Source organism: Loxodonta africana, chromosome 19, assembly GCF_030014295.1.
Source record: "Loxodonta africana isolate mLoxAfr1 chromosome 19, mLoxAfr1.hap2, whole genome shotgun sequence".
Taxonomy (NCBI): Eukaryota; Metazoa; Chordata; class Mammalia; order Proboscidea; family Elephantidae; genus Loxodonta; species Loxodonta africana.
The window spans coordinates 6,484,835-6,505,351 of NC_087360.1; the positions used below are offsets into that span (position 1 = coordinate 6,484,835).

The 20,517-nt window shown below is 49.6% G+C and overlaps 1 protein-coding gene across 2 annotated transcripts in view; it reads right to left on the minus strand.

Moving 5' to 3' along the window:
* Positions 1–20,517, minus strand: part of DNAH10 (dynein axonemal heavy chain 10) — a 141,097-nt gene that overhangs the window by 23,497 nt on the left and 97,083 nt on the right. For both annotated transcript variants that reach the window (XM_010599807.3, XM_064272098.1), the window contains 13 exons: positions 20,240–20,412; positions 19,111–19,204; positions 18,652–18,819; positions 17,951–18,139; positions 15,622–15,793; positions 15,035–15,238; positions 14,524–14,604; positions 11,868–12,065; positions 10,943–11,104; positions 9,833–10,007; positions 3,638–3,819; positions 2,328–2,464; positions 242–459 (listed from right to left, as the gene is read on the minus strand). In XM_010599807.3, the coding sequence (XP_010598109.2) occupies positions 242–459; positions 2,328–2,464; positions 3,638–3,819; positions 9,833–10,007; positions 10,943–11,104; positions 11,868–12,065; positions 14,524–14,604; positions 15,035–15,238; positions 15,622–15,793; positions 17,951–18,139; positions 18,652–18,819; positions 19,111–19,204; positions 20,240–20,412 (2,153 nt within the window). The remainder of the gene's footprint in view (positions 1–241; positions 460–2,327; positions 2,465–3,637; positions 3,820–9,832; positions 10,008–10,942; positions 11,105–11,867; positions 12,066–14,523; positions 14,605–15,034; positions 15,239–15,621; positions 15,794–17,950; positions 18,140–18,651; positions 18,820–19,110; positions 19,205–20,239; positions 20,413–20,517) is intronic.

Sequence of the window (20,517 nt, forward strand, 5' to 3'; positions counted from 1 at the left end):
GACACTTGTTTCCAGTCTGAGAGCTGAGACAAGAAGGCAGAGCATTGCCTGAAAGCTTGACCTCAGCTGGGAACGTGAGTACCTGGTGACTCAGTTTTCCCCGTTCTGCACATGTCTGCAAAGGGCCGCAAAAGCACCACGGCTAGTGGTTTTTGGTTAGCCAGTAGGCAAATTCCCCAATATGAAATCTGCAAATAATGAATACCTACTGTACTTACCTGGATTCATGACCCAGACTGACCTGACGTTTTCAGACCCGAGGCCTGAGATGAGTTTGTCGGCCGCAATCAGCCGTCTCTCCATGATTTCAGCTTCCTCCTGCAGCTTCTGCTTTTCCAATATGGCTGCCTCATATTTGGCCCCCAAAGCTTCCAGTTCTTTCTGGATCGTGGCCAACTCATTCTGGATCTTTTCCAGCTCCCGTTTAGTTAGGAAGAAGTTCCGCTCTAGCCTGGCCACCTAAGTAAAGATATTCACAGAGCGATGGGGCAAAGGACCTGGAGGGCCAGGGGAAAAAACAGCCTCACACCTTTCTGGAGCCATGGAGGCTGGAGGAACCCCCGAAACTGCTGCCCTGAGATAATCTTTAAACCTTAAACCAAAAATATTTCCTGAAGTCTTCTTTAAATCAAATAGGTTAACTTAATTAGTAAAGAATGTTTGCCTTGAACATCGTGCTCTTTTGAAGAACTATCTATCTGGTATCAAACTGACTACAGCAACTCAAAAGGTCAGACAGAAAGCCTGGGGGACAGTGAGCTCATGTTACTGGGGGAGGCACAATTCGGAAAAGGATGGAGAAAATGGTTACACAACTTGAAGAATGCAATCAATGTCACTGAAGTGTACATGTAGAAATTATTGAATTGGTGTATGTTTTGCTGTGTATATTCTCTACAACAATTAGAAAAAAAAAAACAGCCTCACACCTTATGTCCACACTGCATTTTTTAAGGATATTCAAACTCTTTGGGGCCACCACATGCCACTATGGAGGCACATGGCTTCTTTTCTGAGTTATATCTTCAACAGTTTGCTGCAAAAGCTCGCCATCTCTTTAAAAAAAAGCTATCCTGCACCAACGCTAGCAGACAGCTTACTTTTCATGCGTACTAAGGAAACCCTGGTGGTAGTGGTTAAGTGCTACGGCTGCTAACCAAAGGTCGGCAGTTCGAATCCACCACGCACTCCTTGGAAACTCTGTGGGCAGTTCTACTCTGTCCTGTAGGTTGCTATGAGTCGGAATCGACTCGACAGCACTGGGGGGTGGGGAAGGTCACCTTAGTAAAGCTAATAAAAATTAGGTGACCTGTGATTCTAAGTCAACAACTCAAAAAAAATACACTCAAGACAACACTGTTTTAGTATGGGTTCTAAGTTTGCTGAGTAATGCAGCAATGTCGGAATAACCCAGAACCCAGTGCCGTCGAGTCGATTACGACTCATAGCGACCCTGTAGGACAGAGTAGAACTGCCCCATAGAGTTTCCAAGGAACGCCTGGCGGATTTGAACTGCCGTAGCACTTAACCGCTACGCCACCAGGGTTTCCAAAAATAAATGTCAGAATATCATTGAAAAATGATCAAACAAATGTTATGCTCTCTTTGTATTTTCTGTTCTACGTGTTACTTTAACCCAGCGGTTCTTCACTGGAGCTGATCTTGCTCTCCAGGGACATGCGGCAACGTTTGCAGACATTTTTAGTTGGCATGACTCGGTGGTGGGGATGCTACCGGCATCTAGCGGATGCTGCTGAACGTCCTACAACGTACAGGAAGCCCCCGCTGCGAAGCACTGTTCTTGTTGCTGTGTGCCTTCAAGTTGATTCCAGTTCGCAGTGACCCCATGTGGCACAGGAGAACTACCCTGTACAGGGTTTTAGGCAGTAATCTTTATGGAAGCAGATCGCCAGACCTTTCTCCCATGGAGCCGCTGGGTGGGTTCAAACCACCAACATTTCAGTTAGCAGCTGAGCGCTTAACCATAGTACTACCCAGGGCTCCTTCAACAAAAGACTATGCGGCCCCAAATATCAATGGCGCCAAGGTTGAGAAACCCCACTTTAACCCGAGAGAACAACCTTGAACATCTTTTGTCCCACTCTTTTCACACAGAACTTGATCTTTCAGACCTGGGTTCTGTCGCTTCACATTATATCTAAATGGGAGTTGAATTTCAGGGTTATCATTTATTGGCAGGGGGCAATGCCTATGAGGTTTAAAATCAGAACGTTCCCAGGGCCTCTCTAGCAAATCTGGGGACACATTAACTCTGACTCCAACTCAGTCCCTGCAAGTGGTTTTCAGGTCTCACACGTGGGCAGTACCTTGTCTCTTTTGGGCTTGATTTCTCTAAAAACATCGCAGTAGCCCATGACAGCTTCGACAAATTTCAGCATTCCCAAGCCCGCTTTGCTCACGGCCTCCATTTCCTCAATTGTGGTGTTGAGCGTCTTCAAGAGACCTAGAGGTCAAAGGGCAATGCTCTCGATGAATGGCAAGCTTGGTCGTGGGAAAGTCGAAAAGAAAGTAAGTTGGCTACAGACAACACCAGCGTAACTGACTCCTTGTTCCTCGGCGATCCTGGGAGCCAAAGCCAGACACTCCCCCACAGTTCTGTGTAAGTGAAAGTTTAAGATGTGAGCGAGGGACACCTGGGAACTCCTATGATCGGGGTACTTCGGTGTGACTCCCAACAACTCCAGGGACCCCCACCTGCAACCCAAGGTGGCTCCAAGCAGGGAGCTAACTGGGAAGAGTAGGTCTTACAGGTCGTAAGTCGCTCAGTCCCCACCCTTGCCATGGGAGTAACTGCATATAAGTGGAATCCCATCCAATGGATATTCAGAGAAAGGGAGTCATGGTTTTTGTACTTGGTGTTATTGTGTTTAGTTTGGCTTTATTTGTAAGGGGCTGAAAAAGAACATTTGATGGTAAAGTCCTTGACAAACAGTCAAGACAGCAGTAACATTACAATCTTTTATTCCTTCTTAAAAAGACTAATATCATTCCGATGGGTCAGGATGCAGGTGCAAAGGGACTCAGGTATTCTATCACCAAAGATGAAGGGCTGGCCATGGGTGAAGCTGTCCCCTCCTACTTGCCCACGCCTCAGGGATCCACAGTCCTACTTGTCCATCCCCCAGGAACCCACAGCAGGCTCTATACTGACAAGGGGAGAAGCCAAGGTGAGACCAACTCTTGGCACCACCATGCCCTTGGAGAAGATGCAGGGAAGACAGGGCTGGGCTCCAATGTGGAGGTCCTGCTTCTTGGCAGTGAGAACCGGAGCTACTGCTGAGTCAAGCATTCAGTGGGCATCTGCTGCTATTGTCATCCAGCATCCATTCTCTGCTTCTAGGGAACAGTAACACTGCCGACATTTTCCTCAGGGGTGTACCCCTCTACAATGTGGTTCAAGTGCCTCAGTGGCACCGACTCCACTCTGGCTCCATGGTGGGTAGTGACCGTGATAATCAGTCCTGTCTACTCTATCCCAGGGCAACAACGATCCCATGTGACCAGGCTGGGAGGGTCTGACTGCAGGAAGCCCCTTCCCTATTCTCCTTCCCTGCCCCAAAGACTCAGACGCCAACTTGAGATGGACCCTGGCTTTTCACACATCATGTATACTCACCTCTGATGTTCTTAACTTGGCTCTGGGTGATTGAATCAAAATCGATCTCCATCAGAGACCTGAGGAAGTTGGGGTCGGACATCATGCCCTTGGCGGTTTTCCAGTTGAGTTCCTTGTACCCTTTCATGATGAGGATGCATTCGCAGACCGTCTGCACCTGCTTAGGGGGCTTAGCGAAGGACCTGGCAAGAAACAAGAACACATGCGGGTCAGGCGTGAGGCCAGCCAGGTGAGAGCTCCAGGAAAGGAGCTGGACCACAAGTCCGTTCTTGGAGGTGACATGGCCTGGAGACAGGAAGCCACACCTCAGCAGGTGCTGGCTCCTGGGGGAGCTTCTCTGGGGGCATGGGCTGGGTCTCACCCATCAGGTTCCAGACCAGCGTTCTGGAATTTGACCAGGCATCAGAATAGAGAGGGAGGGTCATTAAAATGCAAACCCAGGCCACCTCCAGAGCATCTAATCTGTAGGTCAGGGTGGAGCCTCAGAATATGTGGTTTTAATCACACCCTGGGGCCGTTCCCCAGACTCTAAATGGTAGCTACTGTTATTATTGCTATCATCATCATCACCACCACCACCATCATCCTATCATCTCCATTTACTAGATGAAGGAGCAGGACCGCAGTGCCTGGAAGCTCTGCCCGTGTTTGGCCAGGTCTCGGCCGAAGTCTGGGCTCCTTCCAGGCCATGATGCCGCTTAACTGCTGTGTTGTCTTTGATGAGACCAGGCCATCGCTCTGGTTCTCTGGCACTCAGGCGGCCAGTCCCGAGACCCTCCAGAGAAGCTGGAAGCCCAGGAGGACCAGGAGAAGGAAGACAGCGCTGCTGCAAGGCTGAGGAGGAGCCAGTCTTGCTTAAACTGCCCCCATAGCCCTGGGCAGCCCGCTGCCAGGCCATGTCCATAAAAGCCATGCAAGGCGCAGACACCAAAGCCACAGAAGAGAGAGAAGATGATGCAGGAACAGTAAAGAAAAGAGGAAAAGGAAGCAAAGAAGCCAGAGATGATGGACTCCCTGGAAGGCAAGGAGGCAGAGGGGGGACTCAAGGCAGGTACCCAGGATTTGTGAGCATGTGCTTAGGGGGCCGGGATGGCCCAGAGAAAGTGGAGGGAGGGAAAGAAGGACAGTGAGAGACCAAGTGACCAGCACAGCAGTCTGGGGACTATTTGAACCAGGCAAATTCCCACACCTCCAGACCCCAGGGCCCCCCCTTCATCGCACTGCCCTGCAGATGGGAGAAGGGGAGCCACACCATATAAAGACAAGCCAGGACAACAGCCCAGAGGGAGGGCGTCAGTGTCCCAGCCCATACCCTGATGATTAAAGTAATGGCCTGAGTCATCAGCAAAAGGCTTCATTAGGCAGCGTCTCTGCTGACGAAAGAGGGGCGCTGTCAAGGGTTGTTAAAGTTTCCTTCAGGGCAGGTGAAGGCCAGGCTAGGCCACTGCTCTCCAAATCATCGGGGGAGGAAAGAATCAGTGACATGTGTTCGTTCAGATACAAGACAGACAGACCCCATACCGGGTCCCGAGCCCTTGGCAAGTTAGTAACCTTTCAGGGGTCTCAGTTTTCGCATCTATAAAATGGGTATGCAGTCCTGGAGGCTTCCGGCTCTAAATTCCTATAATTCTATGAAAGTGAAGTTCTCTGCTGAAAGCGTACAGGCCATGCTCTGGAACCTCATTTATCCAGAGCACGGTGTTTTTTCCAGAGATGCCGGATCCAGAGGCGTTTACAGACGCTGAGTCCCAGAAATGGAGCCACCTCTGTTTCACTCGATTCCTCCCTTCAATTGCCCCAAGCGCTGACTCAGACGAAGCACCTAGCCAAAACCATTAGCCCCTATTTTCTACTGGAATAAAAAATCGCACGAAGCAAACTCAGGGATAAAAAAAAGGAGAAAAGATGACAGCCTGCCATCCCTGGAGGAAAATCGTCATTCCATCTCCCCCTCCCCAATCCCTCAACCCCTCGACTCCAGCCCTGCTGCTGTCTCTGCTCCTCCCAGGAGCCATGCTCCTTCCAGCTTTGGGACATGTGTCTTCCCAGCATCTTCAGCCTGGAGGGGCCCCGCAAGCTTCCATCCTACAAATGGAGAACTGCTTTCTAGCTGCTTCCTGGGATGACTTCCCTGGGTGGTCCAGGCTAGGACAGTCCCCCATCACTCACAGCCACAGCAGCAAGGACCAGCCCTTCCTAACCATCTCTGGGTAACTTTCATCACCCACGGAACAGTCCTGTGTGGACGCAGGTGCCTCTCCAGACTCGCTGCAAGTGGTGACGCCCTCCCCTCCTGGCTCCCTGCCATCAGCCCCAGGGCCACACAGGACCGCACTTGCAGTCACTAAGCGTCTACCAAATGAACAGAAGGAAGAAAAGTAACGTCACAAGCCTTAGACTCAGGCAAGCCAGTGACAAAAGGAGCCATTTATAGTAAGGAGAAACACCACTTCTAATCTCCCTGCTTTAACATTTTGTCATTTCTACAAAGGGGATTGAGCATTACAGAAAAGCAATGCTACCTAAAGAACTAAAGGATTACGGAATTGTCAAGATGTAAGTGCTGACTCATCACACTTAACATCCAAATGACCTAAAGAGAGCCTGACTGTAGTTCTTTGGAAAAGAAATAAAATCGGGTCCTAACTTAAACAGAATGCCAGGAAAAATCTCAACTAGATCCAAGATTTAAACATGAAAAATTACACCATAAAAGTACTAGAAAAAAACAGAGAAACTATCTCACGACCTTGCAGTGATAAGGCCTTTTAACTATGACACAATATACAGAAACCACAAAATAAAACTTGCCACATAAAAAGTTAAAAACCTACGCACAGCAAAAACAAACATACACACAAACCTCATAAAGTCAAATGGCAAATGGCAAACTGGGGAAAATATTTGCAACTTACAAGGTAGATTAAAAAAACCAAACCCGCTGCCATCGAATCGATTCTGACTCATAGTGACCCTATATGACAGAGTAGAACCGCCCCATAGGGTTTCCAAGGAGGGGCTGGTGGATTCAAACTGCTGACCTTTTGGTTGGCAGCTGAGCTCTTAACCACTGGGCCACCAGGGCTCCACATCACAGAGAGAAAGCTATTACATAAAACCCTCCTGGAAATGGATGAGAAAGAAAAGCAGCAACTCTGCAAACGGACAAAGCACATAAACAAAACAGTTCACAGAAATACACAAGACTCTCACACACATTTTTCAAAATATGGAAAAAAGATTAACCTCACTCCTAATAAGAGATGTACAAATTAAAACTACACTGAGATACCACTTTCCATCCAGACAACCAGTAAAATTCCTAGCGCCCTCTGTTGGTGAGGCTGTCAAGAAGCAGGCTCTCAGGGATTGCTAAACTAAAACCTGTTGCCACAGGGCTAACTCTGGCTCCCAGAGACCCCAGTGTGACAGAGTAGAACTGAGCTCCACAGGGTTTTCAGGGGCTAATTTTTGCATAGGTTGCCATGCATTTCTTTCAAAGTGCCTGTGGGTGGACTCAAACCTCCAGCTTTTCAGTTAGCAGCATGGATTGCTAGTGAAAGCGTGAATGGGTACAACCCCATGGAGGAGGTTAGGCCTGCTCTGAACACCACAGATGCACCACTCTCGGACCCAGCTCCCAGCTCTAGGCATGAACCTTCAGGTGCACACGCACGCGTACACAACAAAGCATGACCAGCTTATCCTTCGCCACACTGGACACAAGCTAAAGGCTCATCAGTGGGGGCTGGTGAAATACAACGGCACAGCCACAGAACGGCACATGACACGGCTATTTGGAGAAACGGGGGGAAGCTCTTCACATACTGACACGCAAAAGATCTCCAAAATGTTAAGAGAAAAAAAACAAGGTGCAGAAAAATATGCGTAGTGTTGCTGTTTATATTAAAAAGGGTCAAAAATGTATATATACAAGCATCCCCCCCGTCCCAACTGTGAGTCCAGAGTCAGGAACTGACTGTGTCTGACTTACCTTGCAAAAAGCCCCCAGACGGATCTATGAGAAACACATGGCCGTGGTACCTGTGCAGTGGGGCGAGGGGGCTGGGCCGCTGGGTGTCAGGGTGGGAAGGAGCTTTTCCTGCATGGCTTTTTGATGTTGAAGCTGTGAGAACGGCTAAGGCTCGCATGGCGCTGACCATGTGGTCAGCCCAGACCTGACAGCCCCTCACGTACAAGCTCACAAGCCTCACACTGACCCTGACATGGTGGGGACGATTATTACCATCCGTATCTGACAAATGAGGAAACTGGAGCACAGAGAGGTTGGATGACTTGCCAGAGGTCACACATCTGGTAAGAGGCAGGGCCACATATTTGCCTACTCCAATTATCACATTTTTATAAATCACTCCTCTTATACCATGGGCCTCTTTAGCTTTCTCGGGGTAAGTCAGGCACCGTCCACGGCACCCACTTAACTGCAGGGGACACAGGTCAAGCTCTCCATGTGGCTCATTGAAGCCCCTCACCCAGCTAGAGGTGAGAGGCAGATCCCTGCTCCCTGGGGTTGATGAGGGGACTCACTGCCCTTCTCTTCACATAAACGCCCTTCAAAAATCCTTCCACACTCCTGCTCTCACTGCTTTTATGCTGCTCATGTGGGTGTGATGGCCCAGAATCATGTAACCGAGGGCTGGATATGTCTCTTGAACACAGGTGTTGGTCATCCCTCCCAGATCTCCGCTTTGTACGTGTCTATGTTGCCTATTTCAGCATTTCAGCCTAAACCTCCAACACATAGCACTGAAATCTAAGAACGTCCATCCTAATACCCTCTTTGGGGGCAGTGGTGGTTCAGTGGCGGAATTCTTGCCTTCCATGTGGAAGAACCGGGTTCGATTCCTGCCCAATGCACCTCGCGCACAGCCGCCACACGTCTGTCAGCAGAGGCTTGCGTGTTGCTAGGATGCTGAACAGGTCCTGAAAATCAGTCAATGAAAACCCTATGGATCACAATGGTCCAGTCCACGCTGGGAGGGCGCAGGACCAGGCGGGGCTTCATTCTGTTGTGAATGGCATCCCTGCAAGCGGGAGGCCTCCTTGGGACCACATTTTGCAAGACACTGACTTGGGAAATGGTGATTTCTTGCTGACAACAACAGTCTCCAGATGACCTCCTGAAGAGTAGTCGGGCCCTGCCCTGGAATAAAGACTACATTCTATTCAAATTCACATACATTTTACTAATAAAAAAACAAGGGTGGGCCTTGAACCTGGAAGGCTGCTGGTCCTCATGAACTGAGAAAAAGCCTGGTTCCCTCAGGAACACAAAACTCGAAGAGCACCATCGACTCGGAAATGGGCATCTCTAGGCTGTGAAAAGGAATGGCTGTGGGCCCAGGAGGACGAAACCACTTCTGAAAGTGAGGAGGAGAAAGGAGAGTGCTGAGGTTCCTAACCCAGGGACATCTTCTGTGTGGCGCGGACTATACAGGGGAGGGGTCTGGGTGGCGAAAGTGTCAGCCAGCTCCTCCTGGGCCTTCACTCAGGGTGCAAAACTTATGGTGGAAATCCACTATCGGTGCCCTGGGGAGACCAGGCTGTGTGGGAGGAAGTGCACCCATCCCCCCACACCAGCACCCTTCCTGACAGCACTCTGGTTGTGGGTGGGACGCCATTTCGCAGATTTACTTGCAAACTGTCTGGGGGTCACATACTGACCCACTCTCCCGGCCCCTCACAAGCCCACGTGCTAAAGATGGATCATGGCGTCACGGCCGTGTGGTTTCAGAGGGAGCTGTGCCCTGCCTGCTGCGAGGGCAGACACCGCGTCAGGTTGTCTGTAAGGAGGCTAGATTTACGGCGCCACTTCTCTCGAGCCACCCTCTCCTGGAGCCCAGGGTCCTTGGTGAGTCAGCCGGGTTCAAGGTTCGTCTCTGCCACCTCCTGGCCATGTGGGGCCTCGGGCGAGCCACCTCCCCTCCCCGTGTCTCAATTGGGGCCTCGGGCGAGCCACCTCCCCTCCCGTGTCTCAATTTCCACATGTGTAAACAAGGATAATAACAGCCCACACCACAAAGGGCTTGGGGAGGGAGGAAATGAGCTCCCACATTGTAAAGTGCTTAACACAGTGCCCAGCACTCAACCTGGGCGCCGTAACTGCCATTACTGTAATCACTGCCAGGAGCTAAGTGGGCGGCCGGGACATGATTGAAGATGGCTGGCGGTTACCTAATCTCCGTCACGTCGGACTTGTCCAGCTTCTGCAGCTCCAGTTTGGCCGCCTCCAAGATGGGCATGACCTCGGCCAGCGCCGTCTCCGCCTCGGCCTTCTCCACCGCGATGACCTTGTTCTGCTCTTCTATCTCGATGGCTTTTTCCTCAGCCAGCTTCTTCTTTTCCTCCGCTACAGGGAGAGGGGAGGTTAGGAGGACACACATCCTTTATGGAGCTGAAAGGGGCATGAGGGCCTCAAGGGTAGAAAGCGGTCACGCGTAGGCCAGGCTGGAAGCTGCGGGCAGCAGTAGTCCGTTAGTGTTCATGGGAGAGCAGGCCTCCAGCAGTACAGGGGTCTCCAGCACCAGGGCAGCTCTTCTGCTTCTGACCTTACTTTCCTGGTCCCCCTGTGTGCCACTGGCTCCGTTCCACGGCTGGACACGCAGCTCTGTAGCAGTCCTAACCCTGAGGACGCCCTGACCCCGTGCTCCTGAGTCACTAAGACCTTCTCAGCCTCCTCATCACCTTCCCTGACATTCACTCAGGCCCAGCTGAGAAGCCACCCTCTAAGGTGGCCTGCCCACCTCACTCCTCGTTCTCATCTCTCTGCTGACTCCCTGCACACTGGTCACAATGTGATATGTCCTTGCACTACCGACCTGCTTGCTGTTCTAAGTCCCCTCACTAAGGTTCTAAGTCCCCTCACTAGGGTATGACATCTCCCCACCCAGGGACCTGGGTTCCCAGTGCCTAGGATGGGGCTTGGCTTGGGACAGGCATTCAGTAGGTGTGTGCTGGACGCACTCTCAGGCCGACGGGTGGTTTCTCGGACCTCCCTGCAAGGCAGCCTGTCCTGCAAGGCTGGGCCCCTAATGCCTAGGACGGGGCTCAGCTCCCAGCAGGTACTAAGTAGGCGTGTGCAGGACACACTCTTGCGCTGATGGGCAGTTCCTCGGGCCTCTCCCCAGGTCAGCCCGTCCTGCAGGGCTGGACCCCTAATGCCTAGGACCAAGCTCAGTAGGTGTGTGCAGGACACACTCTTGCACTGATAGGCAGTTCCTCGGGACTCCTCCCAGGGCAGCCTGTCCTGCAGGGCTGGGCCACCAGGGGTGGGCCCAGACTTGCCGATGGCCGTGTTGGTGGCGATCTCCTCCAGCAGGGCCTCGCATGCGGCAGACTTCTCTGCCAGCACGATCTTCTGCTCAGCCAGCTTCTGGTTCAGCTCGTCCAGCTGGATGGTGGCCTCCTTCAGCTTGTCCAGCCCACCCTCCAGACGCTTGCACTGAGCTGAGGAAACAGGGTACCCAGGCGTCACCAGCAAGGCAGGCCCTTCCTGAAACACCGAGACAAGCTCTGCAGGGCCGCCCTGTGACTTGTCCAACTTGTGCTCACCAAAAAAAGAAAACAAACATCATTTCTTATGAGATGTCATGTGTATTTCAGGGCCTCCAAGACTGGCATGACATTGGTCAAGTGAATATTTTTCTGAAAACAGTGCTTCACTTGGCCAACAGCCCCCTAAAAAAAAAAAAAAAAACAGTTGCCGTCGAGTCACTTTCAACTCATGGCAACCCCACGTACGTCACGGAGAGCTGCACTCCACAGGGTTTTCAAGGCTGAGATCTTTCAGAAGTAGATCACCAGACCTTTCTTCCAAGGCACCTCTGGGTGGATTCAAACCACCAACCTTTCAGTTAATAGCTCAGCACTTAACTATTTGTACTGTCCAGGAACTCCGGGCAACACCCCCAGCCAGAACACATTTTAAAAGCATTTTCCAACATAGCACGTTACCGCCAACAAAAAATATTCTCTAATGTGATGAAAACTTAGAGTTACAAAGTGCATGACCCAAGATTGAAAGTAGAAAATAACCTGTCAGGGCCCTACCCACATAAAGAATGACGCGTCAAAATGCAAAGTTCACAGTGTATTTTGCCTTGCCTCACTCCTGAGTATGGCTGGTCTTGCTGAGGAACATCCGCTTAAAGAGAAGACCAGCAAGCAAGCGATCAAGGCGTCTGGCAGCCGCCCGGTCCCCAGGGCTCACCTGTGTTATGCTGCGTCTTCTCATCCAGTAACTTTGAGTACGTGCTGATAAAATCAAGGTAGTTCCTGGGGGTGACGTAGTTGCTGCGTCTCAGCTTCTGCAGAAACTGTTTGCTGAATTCGCCCACGGACTCATGGACCAAAACCACATGCCTGACCAGCTCTTCTATGTTTTCGGCTGGAATCATTGGGTTATGCCCTGAGAAGAAGGAATGAGAGCCGTGCCTCTTAAACGAATAAAAAAGAGCAGCTGTCACCTGTCGGTGGCTTTTCTGGGCTGCAGAACGGATCACGTGCTTTACGCATGCCAGCAATTTCTCCGGTAGCACAGAAAGCCACTTCTCTCTCCCTGCTGTTGGGAAGGTCTCTCTTCTCCGGTGGGTGAGACACTGTGGTGGGTTTGGGTGATGACGTGTTCTGGACACAGGTAGTAGTGACAGCTTCACAACATTATGAATGGGATTACTGCCACTGACACGTACATACGCAAATGGGTAAAATTAAAAACTCTGGTTATACTTGGCATCCCTGGGTGGTGCATGCAAACCGTTAATGCACTTGGCTGCTAACCAAAAGGTTGGAGATGCCAGTCCACCCAGAGGCACCCTGGAAGAATGGCCTGGTGATCTGCTTCTGAAAAATCAGACACTGAAAGCCTGTATGGAGCACAATCCTACTGCAAGACACAGGGTCGCCATGAGTTGGGGGTCTACTCAACAGCAACTGTTACATTATATGAATTTTACCGTTAAAAAAAAAAGGTCGTGTGGGAGGAATTTGAGGTTCCAGGAAGACATCGAGGCATCTAATCCCTGCACTGTCACTTGCCAGCTGAGCAGCTTCAAGGGACTGCTCAGCTACTCATTGGGTGTCCCCAGAACCCAGCCCAGTACTGGACACAAGGTAGGCCCTTCTCAACACCTGTTGAAGGAATTGGTCACCACCAGGGCCAAGATCGCACTGCTCCGATTGTCTGTCTGTCAGGCTGTGAAACACGGCCCCTCAAAGCAGAAACTATCCGTTACATTAAAATGAAGGAAGGATTGACGAACAGAACCGATTCATCCGGATTTTGCAGACTTGATCCTTTCCGAGTCATTTTAAACCAGCTCCTGTGGAGTCACCTCTGACATGGTGGCCCCGCGTGTGTCTGAGCAGAACTGTGCTCCACAGGGTTTTCAGCGGCGGATTTTTCAGGAAGAGATCACCAGGCCCTTCCTCTAAGGTGCCTCTGGGTGAACTCGAACCTCTAACCTTCCGGTCAGCAGCCGAGAGTGTTAACCATTTGTACCACCCTAGAACTCCCCTACCTTATATTAGGGGTTGGCACACCACAGTGCACAGGCCCATTTTACAACACACATCGAAACTTTGCCTTGCAAATACCTATGCGTTGGGCACAGTCATCCCAATTTTCAGGGACACAGTCTGAAGAAAAAAAAATTCTAAGTAAATTTCATGCTGAAATGCTGAATATTGAAAGCAAATTTAAGTGTTGTCCCATTGCTGTGGAGTCAGTTCTGACTTACGGTGACCCTACAGGACAGAGTAGAAATGTCCCACAGGGTTTCCAAAGCTGTGAATCTTTACCGAAGCAGACTGCCACATCTTTCTCCCAAAGAGGGGCTGGTGGGATTGAACCACTGACCTTTCAGTTAGCAGCCGAGTACTTAACCACTGCACCACCAGGCTTCCTCAATCTAAGTGCTAACATATAGAAATTGCTAGCCCATCTATGAAAACTTGGGTCATCTCTATCAGAAGTTATCTATAAATGCAGTTGTATTGGCACACGGCCACGCCCATTTGTTTATGCATTGTCTCTGACTGCTTTCCTGATACAACTGCAGAGCTGAGTAGCTGCAACAGAGCCCGTGTGGCTGCAAAGCCGGAAATACTTAGCATCTAGCCCTGAGACTTCTGCCCGTATAGAGGCACTAAGTAATTTTTATTTACTGAATAAATATTCATGAGGTTGAAACTATTGCATACTTACAAGATTAGGCAGGGTCATTTGTCATAAGACTGCTCAAGTTAAGGCCTAGAGAAAAAGTTTTTCCCTGAAGGGAAATTGATTTCTTTCTCATATCAGAGGCTAAAATTAATAGTCAAGGCTTTAGGCATTTGAAACTCTAGAGACAAACCCAGCACTGACTGATAAATCACTTTACTTTGGGGACCTTGGAGCACCCTTTCAATCAAGGGTTGGCAAACTTCTATAAAGAGCCAGATAGTAAATATTTAGGCTTTGTGGACCACACGGCCCCGTTGCAATTAGCTCTGCTGTTGTAGCACAAAAGCAGCTACAGACAATACTTTAACTAATGAGTGAGCCTGTGTTCCAATAAAACTTTATTAACAAAACAAATGGTGGGCCAGATTTGGCCTGTGGGCCATGGTCTGCCAACCACTGCTTTAGATGGTGCCTGATCAATTTTCATCATGAATTGTCCTCGTAAGTCCCCTGAAAGCCCTTTGGACTAATACACAATATAAACCAAAAACACACCAACAAAAAAACAAACAAACAAAAAAGCCATTCACCATCATGGGGCTTAGGCAAGAGAATCCACTGGGCCAGAATTCAAAGTCAGAGAAGTGATAACAGCTTACTTTCTTAAACCAATAACATAGCCCGGATGGCAGCTCTGACTCACCTAGGTATGATTTAGCAACTGCATGCAGGGCTTGTGGAGGCCAGGACATGAACCAGTCAATGCCAGTGTTATTAACCAGACCTTGAAAAGAAACAGATGGAAAGATGACCACTCTGCAACTCTGAGACACTCAAGGACAGACATGGTCTCTGTGCCCAACAAGCTGTGAATGGGCTGGGCTATCCTGTGCACTGCAGGGTGTTGAGCAGCACCCCTGGCTGACCCACTAGATGCCAACAGTACCACCTCTCCAACTGTGACAACCAAATATGGTTTCAGGCATTGCCAATGTCCCCTGGGGGGAGCAACATCACCCCTGGGTGAGAACCCCTTTTCTAAAGGCAAGATCAGCACTTTCTGTGCTGACAGAAGTTCCCCGAGTGGAAGAGCAGAGGCGTGGGGCCCGGATGTCCACCCAACTTTGTTGGTGGTGCTGCAGGTAATCCATTGTTCCCTAAAGCACACGTCCAGCTGACGGGGAGAGCGGATTTGCAGGTCAGCTCCAGGGTACCTGGGAAGTTTCTGCACCGGGTCCTCAGGGTGTCCCCAACTGGCGACATGCCCAGGACGATGTGCAAGTTGTTGGCGCTCTTGTTCACAAAGAACTGCCACACGGACTCCTTGGCCGGCCCCATCCCTTGCTTCAAAGCTTCTTGGCCAATCTGACCTAGGATGGACTCCTTCTCATCTTCTGCAAAAAGTGCTGGCACGATTCCTGGACAACAGGCACGTGATTGTTAAAACCAGCCTTGGCGTTATCATCTCTCCAGGCACCAGTGGGGACAACAGGAGCGTGACGTGGTGGAAAGCACAGGGGAAGATGAGGCTGCAGGGCTGGGGTCCCACACCCCTACCTTCCCCCTGTTTATCACAGCGGGGCTGGGGTCCCACACTCCCACCTTCCCCTTTTTATCGCAGCAGGGTTGGGGTCGCGCACCCCCACCTTCTCTCTCTTTATCAGCCTTCAGTTGCAAGTGACAGAAACCATAAGGTTTATTTATTTGCCATGGGTAAATCCCTTTGGCTCTCAAGAGGGGATGCCACGGGGGTCTCGTTTGTAAGTCAGCAAAAGCCAGTGCGTCTCCAGCCTCCCCATACCTGAAGTCAGCATGTTATTGATGAGCTCCAAGAAGCCCTCCTCTGCCACGTGGGCGTCTGTGAACAAGAAGATCATCTTCTTATTCTCAATCCCGAGCTTCAGATACAGATTCTTCAGATCTTCGCGGAAAGTGTTCTCAGAGTAGCCTCGGCTCAGAAGGATCTCGAAGACCTGACAACACAGGGCAGCACTGTAGTGGGATGAATACATCAAGAGACAGCTACCAGACACCAAGCTCCTCGCCCCTGCCTGCTGTGGTGCCCTGTGCACCTGGGCAATGCTGAGGTAAGTGAACTGCAGAAGGAGGGGACTGCTCCATAAGGCAGAGCTCATGGACTGACTCGTCAATGGAGCCTGAAACAGGTGGGAGGGAGAAGCGAGTGTGTGCAAATAGCTGGGGTCGAATGAAGAGTTTGCTCTGCATTGCAAGATAATGCACACACATTACTAGATGCCACCAGAGCCCCAAGTATAACAGGCCCCCAAGTCCAGCGGTTAGCAAAAACAGATGCATCGGGGATAAAAGAAGACCCTAATATTGAACGGGCAAATCTGCTGCAAAAGACCTCTTTAAAGTTCTAAAGAGCAAAGATGTAATCTTCATGAGTAAAGTACACCCAAGCTGTGGTCTTTTCAATTGGCTCATACGCATGCGAAAGACGGACAATGAAAAAGGAAGACAGAAGAATTGATGCACTGGAAATATGATGCTGGCGAAGAACGCTGAATATAATGTGGACTGCCAGAAGAACAAACAAATCGGTCTTAGAAGAAATACAACCAGAATGCTCCTTAGAAGCATGGATGGTGAGAATTTGGATTGCTTCCTTCGGACATGCCATCAGGAAAGATCACCCACTAGAACAGGTCAGCAGAAATAAGGGAAACCCCCAATGACATGGATTGACACAATACCCACAAATGGACTCAAATATACCAAGGATCATGAAGATGGTGCAGGACCAGGCAATGTTTTGCTCCGTTACATAAGGTCGTTAGGAGTCGGAGCCAACCCAATGGTAATTAACAACAACAATATGAATGAAATCAGTACAAAGAATTACAGAGGGACCTGGGGGAGAAGGGAGTGAATTATGAAGATGACTGCTCTTCAAAACCAAGTCTGACTTGCTGGCCTGATAGAGACTGGAGAAATCCTGAGCGTATGGCCTCTGGACACTGTTTTAGCTCAGTAATGAAGTCACTCCTGAGATTCACCCTTCAGCCAAAGATTAGAAAAAAAGTTAGACAGGCCTATAAAACAAAACGAGACTAAAGGAGCACACCAGCCCAGGGCAAGGACTAGAAGGCTGTAGGGAACAGGGAAGCTGGTAACGGGGAACCCAAGGTTGAGAAGGGAGAGTGTTGACATGTCGTGGGGTTGTTAACCAATGTCATAAAACAAGATGTGTACTAACTGTTTAATGAGAAACTACTTTATTCTGTAAACTTTCATCTAAAGTACAATAAAAAAATAGTATTCCACCAAAATAAAAGGGATTAAAAAAAAAAAGTCTGAATGCATGGTGCATTCCTCCACTTCTGAGGGCCCTGCAAGTGAATGGCCTGGGAACCGCAGGAGCTGTCAAGAACATTCTAAGAACTGTCCAGAATCGTGTGTACAGCAAATTGCCGATACCACATGCTGGGGTACCTGAGGTTGGCCCAAGCCCTCCTCCATGTGAGCATACTTGTATTTGACTTTTTACCTTGATTTGAATATTCTCTATTGTAAAAATAATACAATAGTTAGATGCTTTGGCTATTCAGCTAGACTGTTAATTACAACAACAAAAAACAGCCAACTCTATACTCTATGAAAACACGGTATTATGATTTGCTATACAGTGCTCCACCACCCATCTGTCAGTCTGTCCTGTGGTGGCTGGCGTGTTGCTGTGATGCTGGAAGCTATGCCACCGGTATTTCAAATACCAGCAGGCTCACCCATGGTGGACAGGTTTCAATGAAGCTGTCAGACAAAGACAAACTAGGAAGAAAGGCCTGCTGATCTACTTCCAAAAAGCATCCAGTGAAAACCCTATGGGTTATAACAGAGTACTGTCTGATGTCATGCTGGGCGATGAGGCCCCTCGGTTGGAAGGCACTCAAAATACACAGTAGCTGCAACAATGGATTCAAGCATGTCCTTGGTCATGAAGATGGTGCAGGAGTGGACAACGTTTCATTCTGCTGTGCGTGGGGTTGCCATGAGCTGGAGCCAACTTGACAGCAACGAATAACATGGATTGTTCCAATATTTGCATGAACTATCAACTGCAGGAAGTGGCATAATAAACACCTTTCTGGGAGGGGAGATGGACTCACCTCATAGCCTGCTGTGAAAGCGGCTAGTCTTGCAAGAGACTGCTTCCCCGAGCCCCCGACCCCGACCAGCAGGGCATGGCCACGGTCCATCCGAATAATACGGTGCACACGAGTCAGGTGCTCTAGAGCATCGTCAAACAGAACCAAATTCATCTTGGTGTTACCTTCATTATACTCTTCAAGAATTTCCTGGAAAGAAAAAAAAAAATCACTGCATTGTAAGAGGCAGACTCTCCCCTTTTGTCCAGGAGAGATTAAGCATGGAGAAGAGACTTTTATAAAATTCTACAGTAGTTGAAATAATTAGACTATTGGGATTGACTTGATGAATGACTCTCACGACCCAGAGTTGGATCCGCTGTCCTTTGGTTTGCCAGCAGCGAGCTGAAGCAACGACCAGGCTCAATTCATGAATTATAATTACGCCGAGAACTAGTGCTTCCTAAACCCGGCTGCACATCACCATTCGGAGACCCTCTGCAGGCTCAGTGAGCTACCTCGGGAGGTGGGCCTGGGGGTCTGTGTAGCTAATGAATCCCTCAGGTCATTCAGTGCATCACTAGATGTGGACACCACTGGATCAGACAGAAGCTCCCATCTCAGAGCCTGAGACAGAGGCCTGGTTGTCTCACTTGGGTCTACTCACTTGCCCCACGCCCCCCAGAGGGAGTGTGCCCAGCGAGAAGGGAGCCCATCTGCACCTGGAACAGAGCCTTCGCCGCCTCGTAGTCCTGGATGTCTTCATAAACACGAGCTTCCTCTTCATGCAGAGCCATCCGGAAGTCTCCATACAGGATGGGGTCCCTCATCACCACCTCCAGGTCATCATTAAAATGCTCCTCAACCAAGTTTCCTATGTGGCCTTGGACCTTAAAACGTAAGACCACTTAAAGACCCAAACTCACACAACAGTGTATGTGCTAAAACTCGTCAATAAAGAACATATACCCTATCAGAAAGAGTTCGCACACATTTCTCCCAATTGCTACAACGTTCTGAGTCATCCACCCCCTTAAGCTGTTGGCTTCTACCGCACCTGTTTCTCTGCAGTGGTGTCTTATGGAAAGTACACCGGGGTCATGTTTTACACGTGCCGACTGCACTTGGAGAAGAACTGGGAGCTTAGGGCTGCCGTGGCTGCTGCACTTGGACGCACTCACCAGCTGCTTGTCGGTTTCGTTGATTAATCGGTCGTGGAAGACTCTCAGACACTCGTTCCTCCAGACCCTCACCATCTGGGGCACCAGCTGGAACCTACGCGGTTAAAGGGGCAGAATCAGCTACTAAGTCACATACGGACACGCAGGGCTGAATGAACCGTTTCTGACAGATACACAAGGTGCGTCAAAGGACAGCCGTGTCGACACCTAACCAGAGAGCTCGATGGAAGCTAATAAATCGAATGTGAGGACATAAAGTCATTGTCCATCACTTCCTATCATAGGGAAGACTCTGGCAATCTACTTCCAAAAATCAGCCAGTGAGAACGCCATGGATCACAACAAGTGACAGCGAGTACTTGCCCCTGGCCCTACCTGCTGGGATATAAGGATCAAAAATCAGTCTGGGGCTCACTGGCAGCTCCGCTTTCTGACAGCCAGCTCCATCTGGCCCCTGCTGCACCTTACCTGGGAACTGGTGTCAGGAGAAGACCCTCACTGCACCCTGAACACCCGGAGCTGCCCTCTCCTTAACTGCCCTTCAGACCCTTCCAGGGGCACCTGACAGTGAACGTGGGCACTTCACTCATTTTCAGTGTCTTGTTGATTCATCGTATGAATCCCCATAAGTGAACTACACCTGCAAATCTGTGTACAGTACACATGAATGCTAAAACATGAGTCCAGTTGTAATGAGAAAAAACCTGTACCCACACTGGAGTCCTTCCTGTCCTCTGCTCTTACTTCTCCTGAAGACATGCATCATGTAACCAACTGGCAACAATTCAGTAGCAAGGGTGAACGGTTTCACACAGGTAAATGCCAACTGAGGAACTAAGGATGAGAGATGGGCAAGGTGGTCCCACTGGAGGGGTTTAACACACCTGTCTGTACAGCAACACAACTCTTTCTCTTAATCCCAACTGTCTTCAACTCGAGGGCTTACAAAGCATCAGGTCTCCAATAAAGCTTTTAATAAATTTTTTTTCATTTAACATAAACAAAAAGGCACTGGGTAATCAATTGATACACTGATTCATCAAATTCACTGATAAGTCCTCTGTCCTAAAAGAACAAGGGAAGCTCTAACACCTGTGGGACATATTTTAGCTAGACAAAACAAACTCACCGCTCCGGGTTGGTGAGGATGAGACCGTTGAAAACCCGCGAGAGGTCTCGGAGGTTAAAGATGTAGTGGAACTTGGAAGGGGTGGGGGGCAGGTCCTGCACGATGTGTTTGTAGAGTGCTAATGTGCAGAATGTCAGCTTGTCACTCACCGCCACGATGCTCTCGTGAAACGTCTAAGAAATGAAAAGACCCCCAAGTGTCTATGAACCGATGAACGGAGAGACAAAAAGTGGTCCACCCATACAGTGGAATGTCGTTTGGCCATAAAAGTGAATGAA